This window comes from Pan troglodytes, chromosome 21, assembly GCF_028858775.2.
Source record: "Pan troglodytes isolate AG18354 chromosome 21, NHGRI_mPanTro3-v2.0_pri, whole genome shotgun sequence".
NCBI classification, from domain to species: Eukaryota; Metazoa; Chordata; class Mammalia; order Primates; family Hominidae; genus Pan; species Pan troglodytes.
Window position 1 is genome coordinate 24,540,995 of NC_072419.2, and position 21,375 is coordinate 24,562,369.

A 21,375-nucleotide genomic window follows, 5' to 3' on the forward strand; every position below is an offset into this window, starting at 1 on the left:
CTGAGCCTGGGAGGTCAAGGTTGCAGTGAGCCATGATCATGCCACTGTACTCCAGCCTGGGTGACAGAGTGAGAACTTGTCTCAAAAACAAAAAAAGAGAGGAAGATCTGCTTCTTCAAACCCACACAACTAATATAAAGTAATCAACCTCCCCACCTCAATAACCTGAAGTTAAACATCACACAATAAGCCCTGAACAGAGAGCTGTAGGTCAATGTTCCATTTTGCTTTTAAAAGCTTCACAAGAACATTTCATTTATTAAAATAGTTTCTGTAAACTCTTTCAGAATAACAAAATTCACTTGCCTTGCTTAAACAGCATTTCAAGTAGAAGTATTTTTATTTCAAGGCACCATAAAATGATGATCTCTCTAAGAAATACCTCTCCTTCCGTGTGTGAAAATCCTTGGGGGAAAAAAAAATCCCACACGGTGTTCTTGGCCATCAGGATCATGAAAATAAACTTTGGTGAATGTGAGCAACTGTGCCAGACAGGACACAGGTTACAGGGCCTGACGTCACTACGGTAACTGACAATCTTGGAATGGACCCTACTGCTGATGTTTCAAAAGGACACAGAGGTGAACTGGTCACTTCTAATTAAGAACAGCCAGTGGGGTGGGGGACGCTGAAAACCAAAAATCCACGTAGACATATGTGGCAGTGTGAACATCTGTCCTCCCCTTCCTTCTCCTCACTTCCTCTCCTCCTCCTCACTCAGGCTGGTATTCTCCTGGTGTGTGGATGTCAGCTTGCCCTGCAGAAGGGCTGCCAGTTTTTTAGATGTCTTTTTGAGAAACGAGCTGCCCGGATGGGCACTGTTCACGTGCAGGTACAGGTCCTCCTGGGTGGGGCCCGTGTAGCCGCAATCCTCGCAGACATAGAGCTTGTCCCGCCGTTGCTTATAGGCGTACTGCTGCTGCACCCCGTGGATTTTCTTCAGGTGGGACTCCAGAGAGCAGCGCTGGGTGAAGGCTTTATTGCAGACATTGCATTTGTAGGGACGAATGCCTGCAAGGATGAGGGACAGACACAGCATCGGTTGGTCATGGCCAAGCCAGAACCACCCAACTATGAAGCCAGTAAAAGTCATCCTGACCAAGGATTCATGGCAGCATGAGGACAATGGTTACAGCAGGAGAGAAAACTGTCTACAAAAAATCATAGCATCCACCTGAGCAAACCTAACACAAACAGATGCCAACATAGAAAACAAACAAACAAACAAACAAAACCACCACCTGCTTTAGGGAGGAAGATTTTTATTCTTCCAACTCACATACCTTAATGTTTTCATATTATTGTGAGCAAAGTAAACTTTTAAAAAAAAATTAATTCGGGCCAGGTGCAGTGGCTCACGCCTGTAATCCCAGCACTTTGGGAGGCCGAGGCAGGCGGATGACTTGAGGTCAGGAGTTCGAGACCAGCCTGACCAACATGGTGAAACCCCGTCTCTACTGAAAATACAAAAAACTAGCCAGGCAAGGTGGCGCGCACCCATAGTCCCAGCAACTCGGGAGGCTGAGGAAGGAGAATCACTGGAACCCAGGAGGTGGAGGTTGTAGCGAGCTGAGATCGAGCCACTGCACTCCAGTCTGGGCAACAGAGTGAGACTCCATTAAAAAAAACTTAATTTGAGTTTTCCCAGAAACAGAGCCTGGGACAAAGATTCCAGTACAAGTAGTTTATTTGAGAGGTGATCCTGGGAAGAACCTATAGGGCAACGAAGATGTGAGGCAGGGAGGGGTAGGATCCAGTAGAGGGGAAGCTACCCAGCCAGTTACACGGTGGACAATCAGGGTCCAGTCCTCTGTGCAACGCAAGGAGACAGTGTGGCACACACCTTGGTGTCATCCCACCCCTCCAGGAGCTGAGGTCAGTCACTGACTGCCGGCTGCTCCTGGGTGGTTTTGATTCTCCATCCCCAGCACTTCTGCCTGCCTTGTGCAGACAGACTGGGCTCCAGCAGGAAACCCCTCAGGCAGAGGTGCAGGGGTGGGCAGTTGCCACTTGGACAGGTGTGCCCAGAAGTGGCAGATGCCCAGGCCACTGGCAGGACACTAAGGCATTTGTGGCAGTTATGAAAATCATTTCCAAACAAGATCTCATGCTGGCATTAGAACTGGGCTAACACTGGACCTGCCTTCTAGCTGAGATATCACAGGTACAATATAGAGCAGGGAGCTCAGCCTCATCAAAGCACTGCCGCTCCTACCTCCATGATTGGTACTCACCCTGATGTGTATGGCAGAATGTCAGATAAAGAATATAAACATGGACTCTGTGTGTGTGCAACAGACTATTTAGATGAGCTTGGACAGTACAGTATTTTACATACTTGCCAGAGCCTCAGAATCACCTGGAGAGCTTTTGAAAATCTTAACTCACTTCTCCTAAGACCAACTCAGTGGGTCTGGGGTAGGAATCAGGAATCTATTTTTTTTTTTTTTTTTTGAGACGGAGTCTGGCTCTGTCACCCAGGTTGGAGTGCAGTGGCGCAATCTCAGCTCACTGCAAGCTCCACCTCTCAGGTTCACGCCATTCTCCTGCCTCAGCCTCCCGAGTACCTGGAACTACAGGCACCCGCCACCACGCCCAGCTAATTTTTTGTATCTTTAGTAGAGACGGGGTTTCACCATGTTAGCCAGGATGGTCTCGATCTCCTGACCTTGTGATCTGCCCGCCTCGGCCTCCCAAGGTGCTGGGATTACAGGCGTGAGCCACCGCGCCGGGCCCAGGAATCTATTTTTAACAAACGTCGCTGGATATTCCAGTGTTCAACTTGGCTTTCAAGAGCCACAGATTAGGGTCTTTAAGATTCTGGTTGTGGTCTTGCCTGAGGTCAGGTAAGGTAGTGACAGGGCAGAGCACACCCAGCTCAGTACCCTACACTGGCGAAGGTCACCCCTTGAGCCAGTGGCTGAATAGGAGGCTCACACTCAAAAAGAAGGTTGGGACTTAAAGGTGGAACAACAGACACTGGGGACTACCAGAGGGCGGACAGAGGGAGGGGCCAAGGGCTGACAAACTCCCCATTGGGTACTACGCGCACTACCTGGGTGACGGGATCATCTGGACCTCAAATCTCAGCATCATGCAATGTACCCATATAAACAAACCTGCACATGCACCCCCTGAATCTAAAATCAAAGTTGAATTTTTTTTTTTTAAGGTTGAGACTGATATGTGACAGAAGCAAGCACACTAAGCAGAATCTCACATGACAGATTCTAGGAAATTCCCGTAGGTCATATCAGCAAGTTTTATTGGGCTTTAAGAAACGAATTGGCTGGGTGCTGCACAGTGACTCACACCTGTGATCCTAGCACTTTGGGAGGCTGACGTGGGCGGATCACCTGAGGTCAGGAGTTTGAGACCAGCCTGGCCAACATGGCGAAACCCCGTCTCTACTAAAGATACAAAAATTAGCTGGCCATCGTGGCACATGCCTGTAATCCCAGCTACTGGAGAGGCTGAGGCAGGAGAATTGCTTGAACCCAGGAGGCAGAAGTTGCAGTGAGTCGAGATTGTGCCACTGCACTCTAGCCTGCGCAACAGAGTGAGACTCCGTCTCCAAAAAAAAAAAAATAAGTAAGTAAATAAATAAATAAATGAAATTAAGAAATCACCATAGTAAGTTTTTTTTTTTTTTTTTTTTTTTGAGACTGAGACTCGCTCTGTCGCCCAGGCTGGAATGCAGTGGCACTATCTCGGCTCACTGCAAGCTCCGCCTCCTGGGTTCACGGCATTCTCCGGCCTCAGCCTCCTGAGTAGCTGGGACTACAGGCGCTCGCCACCACGCCCGGCTAGTATTTTGTATTTTTAGTAGAGACGGGGTTTCACCGTGTTAGCCAGAATGGTCTCGATCTCCCGACCTCGTGATCCTCCCATCTCGGCCTCCCAAAGTACTGGGATTACAGGCGTGAGCCACTGCGCCCGGCTGTAAGGTCTAACTTAGGCTCTCAAAGAGAGGTTATGGCTGTGAAGGAGACACACGTCACAAAAGCATGGAAGCTGAGAGAGGGTGAATATGGTACTGGGGGTGCATGGAGCATGAAGAGGCCACTGCCACAGCCACGAGACCATCCTAGAGCCTAGAGACAGGAGGGATGCCACCTGGAGAAACCCGCAGACCCTGTACAGATTCCCGGGCCTGCCTCAGGGACCCCAGGCACTAGGTCAGGGGCTGGGACTAGGAAGCTGTAGTTTTATTTTTAATATTTTATTTTATTTTTTTGAGACTGAGTCTTGCTCTATCACTCAGGCTGAAGTGCAGTGGCATAATCTTGGCTCACTGCAACCTCCGCTTCCCTAGTTCAAGCAATTCTCCTGCCTCAGCCTCCCAAGTAGCTGCGACTACAGGTGCCCGCCACCACAGCCGTCTAATTTTTCTGTTTTTGTAGAGAAGGGGTTTCACTGTGTTGGCCAGGCTGGTGTCAAACTCCCGATCTCAGGTGATCCACCTGCCTTGGCCTCTCAAAGTGCTGGGATTACAGGCATGAACCACCGCGCCTGGCCCTAATAGTTACCTTTTATTAAAATATAAAAAATAGGCTGGGTGCGGTGGCTCACGCTTGTAATCCTAGCATTTTGGGAGGCCGGGCTGGGTGGATCGCCTGAGGTTGGGAGTTCGAGACCTGCCTGGCCAATACAGTGAAACCCCGTCTCTAGTAAAAATACAAAAATTAGCCTGGTGTGGTGGCCCACATCTGTAATCTCAGCTACCTGGGAGAATGAGGCACGAAAATTGCTTGAACCCAGCAGGCAGAGGTTGCAGTGAGCTGAGATAGTGCCACCGCACTCCAGCCTGGGCAATAGAGCGAGACCCTGTCTCAAATAAATACATAAATAAATAAACAAAATAAATAACAAAAGGTTACTATTAATAGTTGTTTAAATTTAAAAGTAATATACCCCCAGTTTTATGGTGAAAAACAGCAGTAAATTAAAAAAATAAAACAGAAAAGATCCCTTTGTCACCCCATGCACCTCTCCTTCCCTAGTCCTAACTCGCAAGTTTCTTGTGATCCTTCACGTTTTCTACAAATTATATATATGTACATTTTCATTTTATTTTATTTTATGAGAAGGAGTCTCACTCTGTCTCCCAGGCTGCAGTGCAGTGGCACAATCTCGGCTCACTGCAACCTCTGCCTCCTGGGTTCAAGCGAGTATCCTGCCTCAGCCTCCCGAGTAGCTGGGAGCACAGGTGCCTGCTACAATGTCCAGCTAACTTTTGTATTTTTTTAGTAGAGACCGGGTTTCACCATGTTGACCAGGCTGATCTTGAACTCCTGACCTCAGAAGATCCACCTGCCTCGGCCTCCCAAAGTGCTGGGATTACAGGCATGAGCCACCACGCCCGGCCTACATATGTATTTTAAGATTAATAAATATATGTCATCTCTAGGTATTGCCTGAGCAGGAGAATTTGTTAAAGCTTCCCCAGGAGGCTCTAGTGTGCAGCCAAGTATGAAAACGAGAGTTCTAAATAAATGCACATTCACATTGGCATATGCACGGATGTACATGTTTCCGAAACATAAACCTGGGGTTCTGGAGAGACGGTCTGGAGGGTGGTGAAGGCTTACACTTGCCATTGCGTCCCTGTCTGTACTACTTCCCATCTCCAACCACCTGCCAGTATTAATAATAATAATTTTCGTACTAACTGTGGTTCCTTCTGGGCAGTGTAATGACAATGAATCTCCCACCTTTTCTCTTAAAACTATTCCAGGATGGGTGCATGGCTCACACCTGTAATCCCAGCACTTTGGGAGGCCAAGGCAGGAGGATCTCTTGAGTCCAGGAGTTCGAGACTAGCCTGGCGAACATGGGGAGATCCCTGTCTTTACAAAAAAGTAAAAAATTAGCTGGGCATGGTGGCATGCCCCTGTGGTCCCAGCTACTCAGGAGGCTAAGGTGGGAGAGATCACTGGAACCCAGGAATTCAAGGCTACAGTGAGCCATGATCGCACCACTGCACTCCAGCCTGGGCCAGAGTGAGACCCTGTCTCAGAAAAACAAAAAACAAACAAACAAACCCTCACCAATCAAGGTTAAGAAAGTTTTAAGGCAATATTTTAAAAATCAAACAATCGAATGAATGGATGAACTCTGTTGGTTCCAGGAAAGAAAGGCCACATCTTTGGGACTAGTTTTCCACATAGGCAAGGACTACAGACTCCTCTCCTAAGGAATGCGCCCGCTCTAGCTTTCATGTTTGCACTGTAATGCAGACTTTGTGTTTTCCCAGCTTTCTGGGCCCATGCAGCAGCGAGCAGCTGGCTCCCACTACCCAGTAGATCAAGCGGCAAACCCGATTTCCAACCTTCAGCTCATCAGAGCAGAAATCCACCCAGAGATTAGTTGCTCCTTTCACTAGTTAGTAGAAATAACCGACTACTGTTTTAAAACATCCAAACTAAAAATATGGGGAAGCTGGCACACTTACATCAGGCTTTAACCTGGATGCAACAAACTCCTGGAGGTTCCCATCCTCAAAGGTGATCTGCCCCCGAGGAGAGGCCAGCCAGGCCACCACTCAGCCCCATGTGCACAGGGCCACATCTCCTTCCTCTCTTCAGTCAACACAGCCTCTGAGCATCTTCTATGAGCAGAGTACCCAGCAAGGCCTGGATAGCAAAGGCTAGAAGATTCCAAAGCCCTGCATCATGCAAACAACAGAGATGATGGCAGTGGGGGCTTTTTTTCCAGGGAGGGGGTAGAATTAGAGCCTGGCTTGGAAGAGGAGTGACTCGCAGACGGAGATGGAAAGGAGACATAGGCCCAGAAAGCTCCAGTTATGGCACTTCTGACTTCTGCCAAATGCACTGCTCTGTGCCCCAGCACTTCTGCTTCCCCATTTTCTAGTGTAAACGCCACCATTCACCCCGCATTCACTGGTGCAGGCACTGCCATGCGGCAGCCCCTTGGTGACCCTTTCTAGGCTTGGGAACAAGCACCTCCCTCCCAGAGCACCCCCATCACCCACACATTCAGGGGGACGTAGGTGGCCAGAGAGGAGCCCTGGGCAAGAGGGACTGATGCCAAGGCCCCTCCCACCACTGAGGCTCACCCATCTTGGTGCTCTCACGCAAAGGCCAACCGTGCCTGTGTCTAAAGCAGGACATGGGAACTGAAGAGCACCACCCATGCACTAGACGTCATTAACCTACTGACACCCACACGACTGTGAGTCCAAGGCCACTGAAGAGCCAGGCTGCGGATCTGCTGCTCATTAACTGAAACGGGGGCGGCTGCTCCAGCCCGAAAGGCCGTTTCCTCACCTGTCACAGGGGTGTCATAGCTCTTGCATGGCTGCTGTGAGGATTAGCCGAGATAGACTAAGTTCTCAATGGGATACAGCTCAACATAATGCAGATAAGCCTCATTCATAAGCTGGCTGCTGACCAGCCTGGCCAATATGGTGAAACCCCACCTCTACTAAAAAATACAAAAAAATTTAGCCGGGCATGGTGGCGAGTGCCTGTAATCCCAGCTACTCGGGAGGCCAGGGCAGGAGAATCGCTGGAATCCAGGAGGCAGAGGTTGCAGTGAGCTGAGATGGCGCCACTGCACTCCAACCTGGGTAACAGAGTGAGACTCTATCTCAGAAAAAAAACAAAACAAAAACATAAGCTGGCTGCTGGGCACATGAGTATTTCGCAGATTTGTCTTTAAACTGTACCTATATGTATACTTTTGTATGTTACTTATTTCACAACAAAAGGAAAGGATAATTTTTTAAAATGTGGCTGGTGGAGGAGAGGGGGGACTGCTTTCGCCGTCTGCCCTTTTGAATTTTGTACCATCAGCCTGTCCTACCTAGTCCAAAAAATATTGTTTATTGGGTTATCAAAAAGGGTTTGTTGTTTTCCATTTTTTTACCCCTAATAGCAAATCAAGCTTCGTGCCATGCATCCTCAAGGAAAATTCTTCACTTTGGAACTTTCTAGTTGCTTTCCTTGCTATAGCTCAACTGCTCCTTTACTGAACTTTAGCCGAAGGTGAACTTCAGCGAGAAGATTTTTACAGGCATGCTTGTGGGAGTGGACATTTACGGCAGCCTCCCCGGAAGGCAATTTGGCAATGGCCATAAAAAAAAATCACAGTGTATCTACCCTTTGGCCCAGCAATTTCACATCAGGGAAATTATCCTACAGGAAGACTCACACAGGGAGGCGAAGGATATACAAGATATACTCATGGTAGGATTGCCTGAAATGAAAGAAAGGAAAGAAGGAAGGAAAGAAGACAGGAAGGAAGGGAAGAAGAAGGGAAGGAAAGAAGAGAGAGAGAGAGAAAGAAAGAGAAAGAAAGAAAGGAAAGGAAAGGGAAGGAAAGAGAGAGAGAGAGAAAGAGAGAAAGAAAGAAAGGAAAGAAAAGAAAAGAAAAAAGAAGGAAGGGAGGGAGGAAGGAAGGAAATCTGCAAATGGAAGCAAATGTCATCAATTGAGGAATAGGAAAAGCACAGTCCCTCGATATTGGAAATTTTGTCATGATTTCTTTTATTATTATTATTATTATTATTATTATTATTTTGAGATGGAGTCTCACTCTGTTGCCCAGGCTGGGGTGCAGTGGCACCATCTCAGCTCACTGCAGCCTCTGCCTCTCGAGTTCAAGCGATTCTCCTACCTCAGCCTCCTGAGTAGCTGGGATTACAGGCGCCAGCCACCATGCCCAGCTAAGTTTTGTGTTTTTAGTAGAGACAGGGTTTCACCATGCTGGCCAGGCCGGTCTCAAACTCCTGACCTCAAGTGATCAGCCTGCCTCGGCCTCCCAAAGTGCGGGGATTACAGGTGTGAGCCACCGCGCCTGGCTCCAAGATATATATTATGTGAAAAAGCAATATACATTAAAAACTTTTGGGAAAAAAATTAAATGGTGGAACTGGGGCTTGGCATGTGAAGGGAGTTTACATTTTTTTCTTTCCTTTTATCTCCTAATGAACATATTACCTTTTTAGCTAAAAAGTAAATTAAGATAAAATACAAATTAAAAATAAAACAATGAAGCGAGGGTTTGTTAACTGGACCAGGCAATTCCGCATGACAGCATTCAGGCCACTAGGGGTGGAGGTGACTTGACTCTTTCTTCTCCGTTTGCCCCACTCCAAACATCTCCCAATCTGCATTTTTCCCAATCTAGTCAATTCTTCCCTTTGGGCTCCAAACAAAGACACCATTGTTTACTCTTCTTTAATCAAGATGGGATTTGTGTGCCTTCTCCTCCCTCTGAATGTAGGCCCCGATGGAAGATAAGGACAGGAGGCGCCCTAGAGGGTGGGGCCGGTGCCCCCTCCCCACCTCCCTGACCTCAGAATTGGAATTCCTCGGCTTCACCCTGTGGAACTCAGCAGCTTCCCCAGGAATGGCATGAGCCCTGAACTGCCTCCTTTATTCCAGCCAGCGTTGTTAAGTTATAACCAGCACGGGTTTATGACCTCCCTGGGCCACGTGGCTCCCTGCAAAGCCTTAGCTGGGAGCCCCACGGATGTGTGTGCCCTTCTCACCTGTTTATGGCCCTTTACGCTGTCTTCTCTGCAGCTTTTTATATTGTCTGAAATCTTTTACAGAATACTTAGTCATTTTACAAATGAGCAAAATAAAACACTTTCCATAAACGCGGGACTTAAATGATGGGCCTGGCACATCGGGCACTTCCGAAGCAATAGTCTGCATTTCCTGCATGCTCGCTCCTGGGGACTCTGGCACTGCCAGTCCACTGACCACCCTTTGAGTAGGGAGGGTGTGGACACTCAGTGCAGAGTCTTGTGCTTGCAAGGGCTGGTTATTATTTTTTCCTCTAAAATACAGATCTCCTCCCTCTCCTCCCAAACCAAATCATTTACTTCAACAGAGAACCATTCTTAGGAAGCATCCTAGCCTGTTCAACCTAAAACACTTAAATAAATCCAAAAGAATATCCTATAAATACTATATATATCCTATAAATATAAAGGCCCATGTTTTTCACAGGCTATGAACTGAATACACATTCATTTCCTGGAAGCTCATGTCCCCTCTCTCTATTTTGAGCTGGTCAGCAGGCAGAATTTCCCATGTTGGCCTCAGTGATCCTGTCAACTTCACTGAAGTACAGCAACTCCCTCAATTATATAGTGGCTGCTGCTGGCTTCCCATCCAGACCGCTTTTCTGGGTCAGTGCATGTCCCCAGCTGTCGTGTGGCTTCTGGCTGTCCCCTTCTTTAAGGAATCAGCACTGGGCAAGTGACCTTCCAGATGCTCCCTGACCTCGCCCAGGGCAGACACAGCCCTCAGCCAACATCAGACTGAAATGGGGGTAAAAAAGTCCCTGCCCCCACCTTGCCTGTAGCAGATCCATCCTGGAGTCCATTCACACTCCTGATCCCCCCTGGGATGAGGTCGAGGCTGCACTCCAGCTAACAGCAAAACCCATGCTCATCCTCTGCCCTCACAGGCTCCTCTTGACAGCCCTCCCTCAATAAACCATTTGATGGGAAGCCGCTTCCAAACCCCACCTAAGATAATTTGGATTGAAAATAGCCACTTGTTTTCACAAAATATTACAGAGTTTTTCTGCACAGGTCAGTTTCTCTCTTCCAGTCTTCAGTAGGACACCATTTAGCTAACACTCCCTTCCCCTCTTTCTCTCTCTCTCTCTCTCTCTCACACACACACACCCCTCCGATTTACCTTTCTTGGGTGAACTCACAGCCAAAAAAGAAGTCCTAATCTTTTCTTTCGTCTACTTGGATATTAATGTAAGACATCTTCAGGTTCAAGTTTCCCTGGATCTTTTCCAAGATATTTCTTTGTGTTTTGAGTCTTTCCTTAGATATCCTGTTTGCTCAGTAGTTGCAGGGGATTGGAAGAGATGGGGGAGTCGGGGGTGGTGCAGATTAACCCTGATTCTCTAGCTCACTGTCTTTGCCCACCTCATCAATATTATAGCTACAATTCTCCAACAAAGGGTCCTGGGCCCTGGGTCCTGGGTCCTGGGTCCAGGCCATGGCCTGGTCTAATTGGACTGCAAACAAACATACCCCTCATTTAACTATCTGTCGTATTTATGTTAAGTGTCTATATCTTTGTTTCTGGCCTAAATACAACATTTACTTATAAGAACCAATAGCAAAAATACAACACTCACAGCTCAATCAAAGGCAAGACCAGGCCAGGCGGGTGCAGTGGCTCACGCCTGTAATCCTGGAACTTTGGAAGGGTAAGGCAGGCTGATCATCTGAGGTCAGGAAGTCGAGACCAGTCTGGCCAACATAGTGAAACCCCATCTCTACTAAAAATACAAAAATTAGCCAGGCGTGGTGGCATGTGCCTATAATCCCAGCTATAGCTACCTGGGAGGCTGAGGCAAGAGAATTGCTGGAACCCAGGAGGCAGAGGCTGCAGTGAGCCAAGATGGGAGCCACTGTACTCCAGCCTGGGCAACAGAGCAAGACTCCATCTAAAACAAAACAAACAAGCAAACAACAAAGGTAAGACCAAATTCCCACTGAATTCCAGTAAGGTCTTTTGGAGCTGGTGAAGTTTGTTCACATGAACTAAAACATCATCTGAGAAACCCACATTTTTGCACTTTGTACCAACTGTCTCTTTTGGACAGAGCTAAAGAGATGGCTCGGCAAGCCCGTTCCTCTGAGCTTGCCACCAGCTGATGTGTCAGGAAGCCCCCGGCTGCTCTTTCTGGTCTTTTATTACATGGAGACACACCTTCATCAGAAAATAGGTCAGGATGGGGTAAATAGGTCTAAAACATTTCCATAGTTCCATTTGTTCATCCCTTTAAGTGTCAAAATGATGATTAAAATTTTTAACGGTTATCTTAGTGCCATCCAATAGAAATTAAAATGCAAGCTGCTTTATAAGTTAACGTTTTGTAGAAGCCTCAAACAGGTAGGAAGAAACAGGTGAAATGAATTTTAATGCTATATTTTGTTTAACTCATTATGCCCAAAATACTACCATTTCAATGTAAAATCCATATTAAACATTGAGATTTTTGGCCAAGTGCAGTGCCTCATGTCTGTAATCCCAGCACTTTGGGAGGCCGAGGCGGGCAGATCACCTGAGGTCAGGAGTTCGAAACCAGCCTGACCGACATGGAGAAACTCCATCTCTACTAAAAATACAAAGTTAGCCAGGCATGGTGGCGCATCCCTGTAATCCCAGCTACTCAGGAGGCTGAGGCAGGAGAATCACTTGAACCCGGGAGGCAGAGGTTGCAGTGAGCCAAGATCAAGCCATTGCACTTCAGCCTCGGCGACAAGAGCAAAACTCCATCTCAAAAAAGAAAAAAACAAAAAAATTGAGATTTTTACACCTTCTTTTTTTGCATTACAACTTGAAACTTAGTGTCTCTTTTGCCTGTACAACACATCTCAATCTGGACCAGCCCCTCCTCTGAGACTCGGGAGCCACACACAGCCAGCGGCCGCCGGACCAGCCAGCGCACCTCTAGGTTTTTCACTCCTAGCTGCCTCCTAAGCCCTAGCCTTTCCCCTAAGGCGATAACTGCGAAGCCCTTTGGGAAAACGTCAGGTGGAAGGTATTTTCATTCACTAACTTACGTGATTTTCAGCACCCCCACAGGAGTCACTAGAAGAGTAGGAGATGGAGAAAATCTGAGAACATCAGGTTGGGAGTCCGAGGGGGTACAGGCACCCCCTTTCTTGCTTCCTCTGTGGGCAGAGGACATCTTGGCACCACTGAACTCACACGCTCACAGGCTCCTCTACAACCTACTAAACCCCAAGCTGAAGTGTGCAGTTTGTGCTACTAATAGGTCTGAGTTTCCCTTTATCTCACCTTCCTCTAGAAGCAAGCAGGCTTCTAGAAACTGCAACAGGGCAGGCTGGTGAGGCCCCTGCCTCAGGGGGAATGCTGAGGAAGGCACTGGGAGGCAAAGAGGGCAGAGAAGGAGACCCTACAGAGGATAAAAGACCATGAACTTCAGGGCCAGCCAGTTCTGGTTCCCAGCTCCACCACTGATGGGTTGTGTGAGCTCCCTGAGCCTGGTTTCCTCCTCTGCAAAAGGTGGAGAACAACAGCACTGACTGCTTTGGGTAATTTGAGATGACAGGATAAAGGCTGGAGGCCTGGCATGAAGGAGAGTGACTGTGTGTGGCTTACTTCTGCCTGCAGGAGCTGTGTTATTCTCTGAAGGGTCTCCCAGTCTCTGCCGAGCCACCCTCCTCACTTGCTAAATCTTCTGCCTCCCAGGGCGGATGCCCCACTCATATCCCCTTAGCAGATCGCCAGGCATCTCAGATGGTTCCTGCATCTCTCTGCCTAAGGATGCTCTCCAGGCCTGCAAAGGGCTGGGGTGGGCAGTGGGTAGGGAGAACTGCCCAGGAGTCAGGAGGTCCAGGATGGAACCCAAAGAGGGATGGGGGTTGATTGAGCAACCTGGGGTGCATTCTATATGGTTCTTCAGAAGATCTCCAGCGGGATTGAGCCTCCGTTGCCCATAGTGATAACCCACTCATTATTATTGAGCTCTAATTGGCTGTCTTCCCTCCTGACCTCCCCTCCCTCCTCTACTGTGTTTTCTGGGATCACCTCCCAAATACATTGCTCACATCCAAATCCTTGTGTCAGCGTCTGCTTCTCGGGCAACCCAAACTAAGACACTCCTCATCAGCAACGCTCTTCCTCCTTCTGTCCTGCTGTAGAAAGCTTGCTCATCCTTCAACGCCCAGCTGAGAGACTACCTTTTCTAAGAAGCCTCCCTGACATGCAGTTAGAAACAAGGCACCTCCCAGGACTTCCCTTTGGCATGTGCCACTTTTTCTTCTGTCTGGCATATCGGCTGTTTCACTTGTCTCACAGTCAGATGTCTGAGTTATTCCTCCCTATGTTGGCTGAGAGCTCCATGAGCACAGAGGTGAATCCTAGGGCCTGTTACACATCAGGTCCTCAGGAAGCCTCTGCCAACTGTTGCAATTTTACTACTAATAATAGCTAATATTTACTATGCACTTACAATATAAGAAGCACTTTTATGTAATTCTGGCCCCAAAACCTCACAACCATCACTTTAAGTGGCAAGTATTAAAATGATCACACCCATTCTAGAGATGGAAAAATTAAGGTGAAAGACGAATAATTTAGAACAAGTCTCACAGTCAGCTAACTCAGATCAGGAGTTCTTAACTACTATGTGACCGCCTCAACTTGTAAACTCTTCTCTGAGAAGCTGTCAGTCCCTAATATTTCCCTTAGTCTCCAGCAATGGAGAATTAACTCAATCACAGGGGAGGCAACGCCATCAGCTCAGTGTTTACTCCAGCTGAAGGTACCAACAGCCAGCCATGCTTCCTGGGCCCCCTGCGTTGTGTCCTAGAAGCCAGGGTGGGGGAGTGACCACAGAGTCCATCCAGGCAGGGAATGCCCTCAAGGACATCCTCAGAGATGATGTCCTTGAGACACCCTCAAGGAGGGGCTGAGACACCCTCCAGGGCCACCAATGGCCAGCGACTTCAGGAGTGGTCCCGATTTCCTGCCACTGGGGTCAGGAGGAAAGCCCAGCTTTGCTGCTGCTGGATGCGTCCCTTGACAACCTCGAGACCTCCCCTAGGCCTCTTATAAGACCCCCTACTGCCCTATGGATCCTCCACCTCTCCCTAAGCATTCTCCTCACCCCCACCCAATGGCCAGCTTAGACTCACAGAGGTCAAACTTTTATTGATTCACTGGTGCTAGGAAAAGCAGCCATATAACCAGACCCAAAGAGCACACTATGGGATTCCATTTACATCAAGCTCAAAAACAGGCAACAGTAACTTAAGCTGTTAGAATTTGCAACAGTGGTTTTCCTTGGAGAGAAAAAGGCAGACTGGGAGGGGTAGTGACTTCTAGTGGCTGGAAATATTCTGTTTCTTGGTCTGACTGCTAGTCGCATGAGTGTGTTCACTGTAAAACTTCCTAAATTCGCTGAGGTCGGCACTTAGGATCTGTGCACTTTTCTAGATGTATGTTACACTAAAATGAAAAGTCTCTTTAGAAAAAATTTTTGGCTGGGTGTGGTGGCTTATGCCTGTAATTCCAGCATTTTGGGAGGCCAAGGCGGGTGGATGGCTTGAGCCCAGGAGTTTGAGACCAGCCTGGGCAACATGACGAAATCCCATCTCTACAAAAAATACAAAATACAAAAAAAATTAGCTGGGAGTGGTGGCATGCACCTATAGTCCCAGCTACTAGGGGTGCTGAAGTGGGAGTATCAGTTGAGCCCAGGAGTTGGTGGCTGCACTCCAGCCTGGGTGAGAGAGCAAGAGGCTGTCTCAAAAAAAAAAAAAAAAAAGAAAGAAAGAAAGAAAGAAAGAAAGAAAGAAAGAAAAGAAAAAGTTTTAAAAAAGGAAAACAGAAAAGAACTATGTTAGGATTCCAGCCACTCTCTAAGGTGACAGAAACTCTTTCCAGACCAGGGAGGCAGCTCACGGCCAGTCCTCTAAGAGCAAACACGCATGATATGAACTAGAAAATAGGATGCAGAGGCCTAAGAAGGAACCTGTATGAGGGCTGAGTAGCTGGGAGCCCCATCTGGAGGGAGGAAAAAGTGTCTTCCCTTCCCTACCAAAATACCAACGATGGAAAGGGCTCGGGGACTATAGATAGCAAACCCTTTTTTTTTCCCCTTGAGACTGGGTCTTGCTCTCTTGTCCAGGCTGGAGTGCAGTGGCACAATCATAGCTCACTGCAGCCTCAAACTCCTATGTTCAAGCGATCCTCCAGCCTCAGTCTCCCAAGTAGCTAGGACTATAGGCATGCACCACCACGCCTGGCTAATTTTTAAATTTTCTTGGGGAGACAGTCTTTCGATGTTGCCCAGGCTGGTCTCCAACTCTTGGCCTCAAGCAATCCTCCCACCTCGGGCTCCTTAAGTGCAAGGATTACGAGCAGGAGCCACTGCACCCAGCCTGCAGATAGTAAATTCTATAAGTCTGTTGGGAGGGTGGGTGGTAACCTGGATAGGGTTGAATGGGTTAAGATGGGATGGGATAGGATGAGCTGAAATGGGTTGGAGTGAGATGGGCTGATCTGAGGTGGGCTGTGATAGGATGTGATGGGATAGGACGTGATGGGCTGGGATGGGCTGAGATAGGATGGGGATTTGAAGATGGGACCGACATTGTAAAGGCCTTTACAAGAAGCCCATCAAGATGAGAGATGAGTCTGGATTTCATTCTGTTCAGAGTTGGAGATTTCTTAGCAGGGAAGTAGAGTCCTTAGAATTCTCCTGGAGGGATCACTCTGGCAGAGGTGTGGACAATGGAGCTCAGGCGGGAAAGCATGGAGGCCAGGTGTTTCTCAGATAGAAGCAGTGAGGCCGAGACAAGAGGCCAAGGGCACCCCCAGGACTCTGTGAAGAACTGGAACTGGGGAGAACCTGGATTCCCACTTCCTAAGTCAGAAAACTGAGGCAGGTCCCAGAAGAGGAAGATGCTTGCCTGCCAGGCTCCAGTACGAGGCTCGGGTCAGCTCTAAAGGCAATGAGCTCCTTTTTGTGTCTCAGGAGGAACACGATGCTATCCAGAGACAGGCTTATGTCCCAAGAGAGAAGTATAAAATACTCATTGTGGGGCCACAAGAACCACATTCCAGCAGCCAGAACCAAGGGGCTGAGCTGTGGCAGGCCCCGCGTGTGTGCCATGCATCATGATTCTCAGAATACTTCCAGCCAGGGATCCGTTTTGAGCCTCGCTAGAACTCACATCGATATCTCCATTTTACAGGGGTGAAAGGCAGGCTACCAAAGGTGGCTCACCTGGCCCAAGGTGACACAGCCGGCAGGTGGCAGAGTCAGGAGGTGAACCCAGAAGGGCTGGCCCTAACGCCCCATCATCTTGTGATCTTTCTTTTTTTTTCTTTTTTTGAGATGGAGTCTTGCAATGTCACCCAGGCTGGAGTGCAGTGGCGTGATCTTGGCTCACTGCAACCTCCGCCTCCCAGGTTCAAGCGATTCTCCTGCCTCAGCCTCCCAAGTAGCTGGGATTACAGGCGCCCACCACCATGCCCAGCTAATTTTTTTGTATTTTTAGTAGAGACAGGGTTTCACTATGTTGGCCAGGCTGGTCTCAAACTCCTAACCTTGTGATCCGCATCTTGTGATCTTTCTAGAAACACAGCATTGTTCCACGGTCTCAACCTGGTTTTTTGGTGGGAAAGAAACAGGAGCTCTTGGCCAGAATAACAAAACAGAGAACAAAGCATGCACTCCCTGCTCACCTGTGTGTGTGCGGACGTGCCTCTTCAGGTCGAAGGTGTCGTTGAAGCCCTTGCCGCAGAAGGTGCACAGGTGTCTTTTCACCTGGTTGTGGCACTTGAGGTGACGGTTCAGCATGCGCTGCAGACGGAAGCCCTTGCCACACAGGTCACAGCTGTGAACCACCGAGTCGCTGCATGTGCCTGTGGTGAACTGGGGGCAGAGAGAGGCCATGAGGGTCCCCGGGCAGGCAGCACATCCAGTAGGCTCACCCAAGAGACCCACCTCCCTGTGTCTTGAGGCTGCCCTGTCTGCGGCTTCTGCCCCTAAAATTTTCAAGCAGGTTTTGGCTTTGGGAAAGGTGAAGTAACAACTGGCAGTTCCTCCCACCCTTTTTTTTTTTCTTTTTGAGATGGAGTCTTACTTTTTTGCCCAGGCTGGAGTGCAGTGGCTCGATCTCAGCTCACCGTAACCTCCACCTCTTGGGTTCAGGTAATTCTCCTGCCTCAGCTTCCCAAGTAGCTGGGACTACAGGGGCACATACAACCACGCCTGGCTAATTTTTGTATTTTTAGTAGAGACAGGGTTTCACCATGTTGGCCAGGCTGGTCTCAAACTCCTGACCTCAAGTGATCCATCCGCCTCAGCCTCCCAAAGTGCTGGGATTACAGGCATGAGCCACCGCACCCAGCCAGTTGCTCCCACTTTTTATTCTCCCCTTCTTCCTTAGAACAAACCTCTGACTTCTAGCTGGGCATACTGTCTTACAGCATCCTACAGGCATGTGATGGGGTATGAATGTTAGGCCCCTCCAAATGTCTTGTTGAAATGTGATCCCCAGTGTTGGAGGTGGGGCCTCGTGGGAGGTTACAGGGGCAGATCCCTCATGAATGGCCTGGTGCCGTCCCCGTAGTAAAGAGCGAGTTCTTACTCTCATCAGTTCATGGGAGAGCTGGTTGTTTAAAAGAGCCTGGTGGCCATGCGTAATCTCATGCCTGTAATCTCATGCGTAATCTCATGCGTAATCTCATGCCTGTAATCCCAGCACTTTGAGAGGCTGAGGTGGGTGGATCACCTGAGGTCGGGAATTTGAGACCAGCCTGACCAACGTGGAGAAACCCCATCTCTACTAAAAATACAAAATTAGCCAGGCGTGGTGGTGCATGCCTGTAATCCCAGCTACTCGGGAGGCAGAGGCAGGAGAATCACTTGAACCCAGGAGGCAAAGGTTGCGGTGAGCCAAGATCGGGCCATTGCATCCAGCCTGGGCAACAAGAGCAAAACTCCGTCTCAAAAAAAAAAAAAAAAAAATAGCCCGGCACTTCCTCCCCTCTCTCTTGCTTCCTCCCTCACCATATGACACGCTTGTTCCCCTTCCGCCTTCTATGAGTGGAAGCTTCCTGAGGGCCTCACCAGAAGAAGACACCAGCCCTATGCTTCTTGTATAGCCTGCAGAACCATGAGCCATAAACCTCTTCTCTATAAATTAGCCAGTCTCAGGTATTCTTTATGGCAACGCAAAATGGACTAAGACAGCATGGCCATGGACTACCTGGCCAATGAAATAGAAATCTCCTTGAAGGGGAGCAAACGGTGCCTTCTTCCTCCTCCACTCCTTCCTGCTTACTAGAGCACCAACAGTCACCTTGGACCATGAGGTGGGAGGAGCAGAAAGGAGTCTGAGTCCTCATGACATCATGGAGCCTGGTATGTTATATTACAGACAGTACCCAAAGAGAGCCACACTCAATTCTGTCCTCCTTGTGCCTGCATCCTGCTCCATTTATCAAGAGATGGAGACTGTTTTCCCTCCCCTTGAATCTGGGCAGGGCTTATGACCAGTTGGATCAACAGAATGCAATGAAGATGTGTCAGTTCCAGGTTTTAAGAGACCTTGTAGCTTCCATTTCTTCCCTCTTATAAGCCAGCTGCCACATAAGAAGTCTGAGGCTACCATGCTGTGAGGAAGCCCAAGCTAGCCATGTGGACAGCCAAAGGCCACATGGGGGAGCACGGAGGAGCCAGATATGAATAAAGCCTGATTGGACTCTCCATCCCAACTCAGGGCTGCCACCAGCTGAATGAGTCGCCCCCACTAACACTACCCAGAGTAGAACTGCCTAGCAGAGCCATGCCTACGGCTTTTGTCTTGACCCACGAAATCATAAACGCATAAAATTATCATTTTGTAAAGCGGCTTGGTCAGTACCCGCAGCTTTGTTATCAGCAAAACCACAACCAGACCTGGGTCTGGACTCCCTGCCCAGTGCTTTCTACCACCTTCGCTGCTGCTAAGGAAGAACATAGAATCTACATCTGGGTGATAAAAATGATGTGTTCAATTTTAGTATCTGATTTGGTAACTTTTGAACATGTGATATGAATGTTACCAAATCAGATCCTTTAGAAGATGGATCCCATTGCTCTGCCAAAATTCATCACTAGCAAGAAGACTGGTCCTTTCCTGGCTCCACACTCTCCCAGCTTCAAATACTCTCCTCTTTCATCCACCCTGGGTATTGCCCTCCCAGGACTCAAGGGAGCTCAGTTGCTCCCTTGCCGATGCAGCCTTCTCCAAATACTGCAGCCCATGACTAAACTGCTCACTGTCCCACTTAAACCAGTGCCTCTCAGACTCCAGCATACCTATGCCTCCCCTGGGGTCTTGTTAAAATGCAGGTTCTGATTCAGGAGGTCTGGTAGGGTCTGATGTGCTGCATTTCTAACCAGAGCCCAGGAGATGCCACTGCAGCTGATGCACACGCCACACTAGCCCTGAGAAGTCATGCTATATTCCATCTCATTCCCAAGTTTCACTATGCACACAGTTCATCTTGTTTTCTCAACTCAACACTTTGAGGATGGTCAGCAAGCATTCGGTCCCATTCCTGCCTCCCTACCCACTGTTCCAAGACTAGTCTAGGGCCAGTGCACAATCAGTATGTGCTGACCGGCAGCTGGGAGCAGGTGGCAGGATGCAGAGAGTCTCAAGGGAGGCACAAGACCCCAGAACAGGGTATTCCAGTCAGCCTCCTCCACTAGTTCATTTTCCTTTGCTTGGAGCTTAATTTGCCCCAGCTAACATTGATAAGTCCCTGATCTGTGACAAGCCCTGTGCTTAGAGCTGGAGGCAATACAGTTAGAGATGGCTTAATCCCCAGTCCCTAGGAAGCTGCCGAGTCTAGTGGGGGTGCAGGCAAGTCAACAGCCATTGACATCTGAGAGGCCCAGGGGTCCGAGGGGGCACCTACCCCAGACCTACAGCACCAGGGAAGATGCTTCCAGAGGAAGTGAGCTCCTCAGTCAGGCAAAGATGAGGAAGAAAAGGGGCGCACAGCAAAGAACATTCCAGGAGAGGACGATGGGAAAGAGGGAACTGTGTGTGGTTCAGCATGGCTAGCCTGAGCCTGGGAGAGCAGTTAATGAAGAGAGCAGTGGTAGCTGAGAAGAACAAGATCCCCTTAGGAGTCTACTTTGAGGGTCCTACTGGAGCTGGAATGTAGTCAAAGGGCAAGAGGGAGCCACTGGAAGACAAAGGGGGAACATCACAGGGGCTGAGTTCGATGACCCAGTTGGGTGGCTGTCCTGGATCCTCATCAACTACCTCACTCCCCAGAACTGCAGCTGCCCACCTCTACCCAAGGCTTTCCTATCACCCACGCAGATCAGTCCCCATCCTGCTTACTTCCACCCTTGAAGGGATTTGAAAAGACTAAATATGCTCCACTAAGTACTTTGAGCTTCTAAAGACCAAGTGTGCACAAGGACATGAGTGGTAGTGAGGGGCTAATGAAATAGAACAAAGACAATTACCCTGGTAATTCCAGTTAAAATTAGAAAAAACCTGCAACTGTCTTTTGAAAGTCTTGTAGAATGTGCCTAAGGACTCACCAACCATAGTTCAAACATGAATTCTTGTTTAATCTTTTTGACAAATTCCTATTTTTAAAATGCTCTGAATGCAATACAGATGCCTTCTATTGCAGTCTAGAATGAAAATCTCAAATCGTCGGTATTATTTTGTTTGAAAAGAATAAGATCTTGAAGGGCACAGGGAAGGGAGATCAGTGACAATTTAAGGGAGTACAGGGCCAGTAGATCATCTGATCAAGACATAGAAAGTGTGTTATTTATTTTTGTTTGTTTTTAATTTTTTTTAGAGATAGA

General features: G+C 48.4%; 1 protein-coding gene across 3 annotated transcripts in view; it reads right to left on the reverse strand.

The window, feature by feature from the left end:
• Positions 1-321: 321 nt before the first annotated feature.
• The window catches only part of OVOL2 (ovo like zinc finger 2), a 34,641-nt gene continuing 13,587 nt past the window's right edge, over positions 322-21,375 (reverse strand). For all 3 annotated transcript variants that reach the window (XM_016937499.3, XM_063803153.1, XM_009436858.4), the window contains 2 exons: positions 17,232-17,421; positions 322-1,011 (listed from right to left, as the gene is read on the reverse strand). In XM_016937499.3, coding sequence (XP_016792988.1) covers positions 695-1,011; positions 17,232-17,346 — 432 coding nt within the window. In that variant the 5' untranslated portion in view covers positions 17,347-17,421 and the 3' untranslated portion in view covers positions 322-694. The remainder of the gene's footprint in view (positions 1,012-17,231; positions 17,422-21,375) is intronic.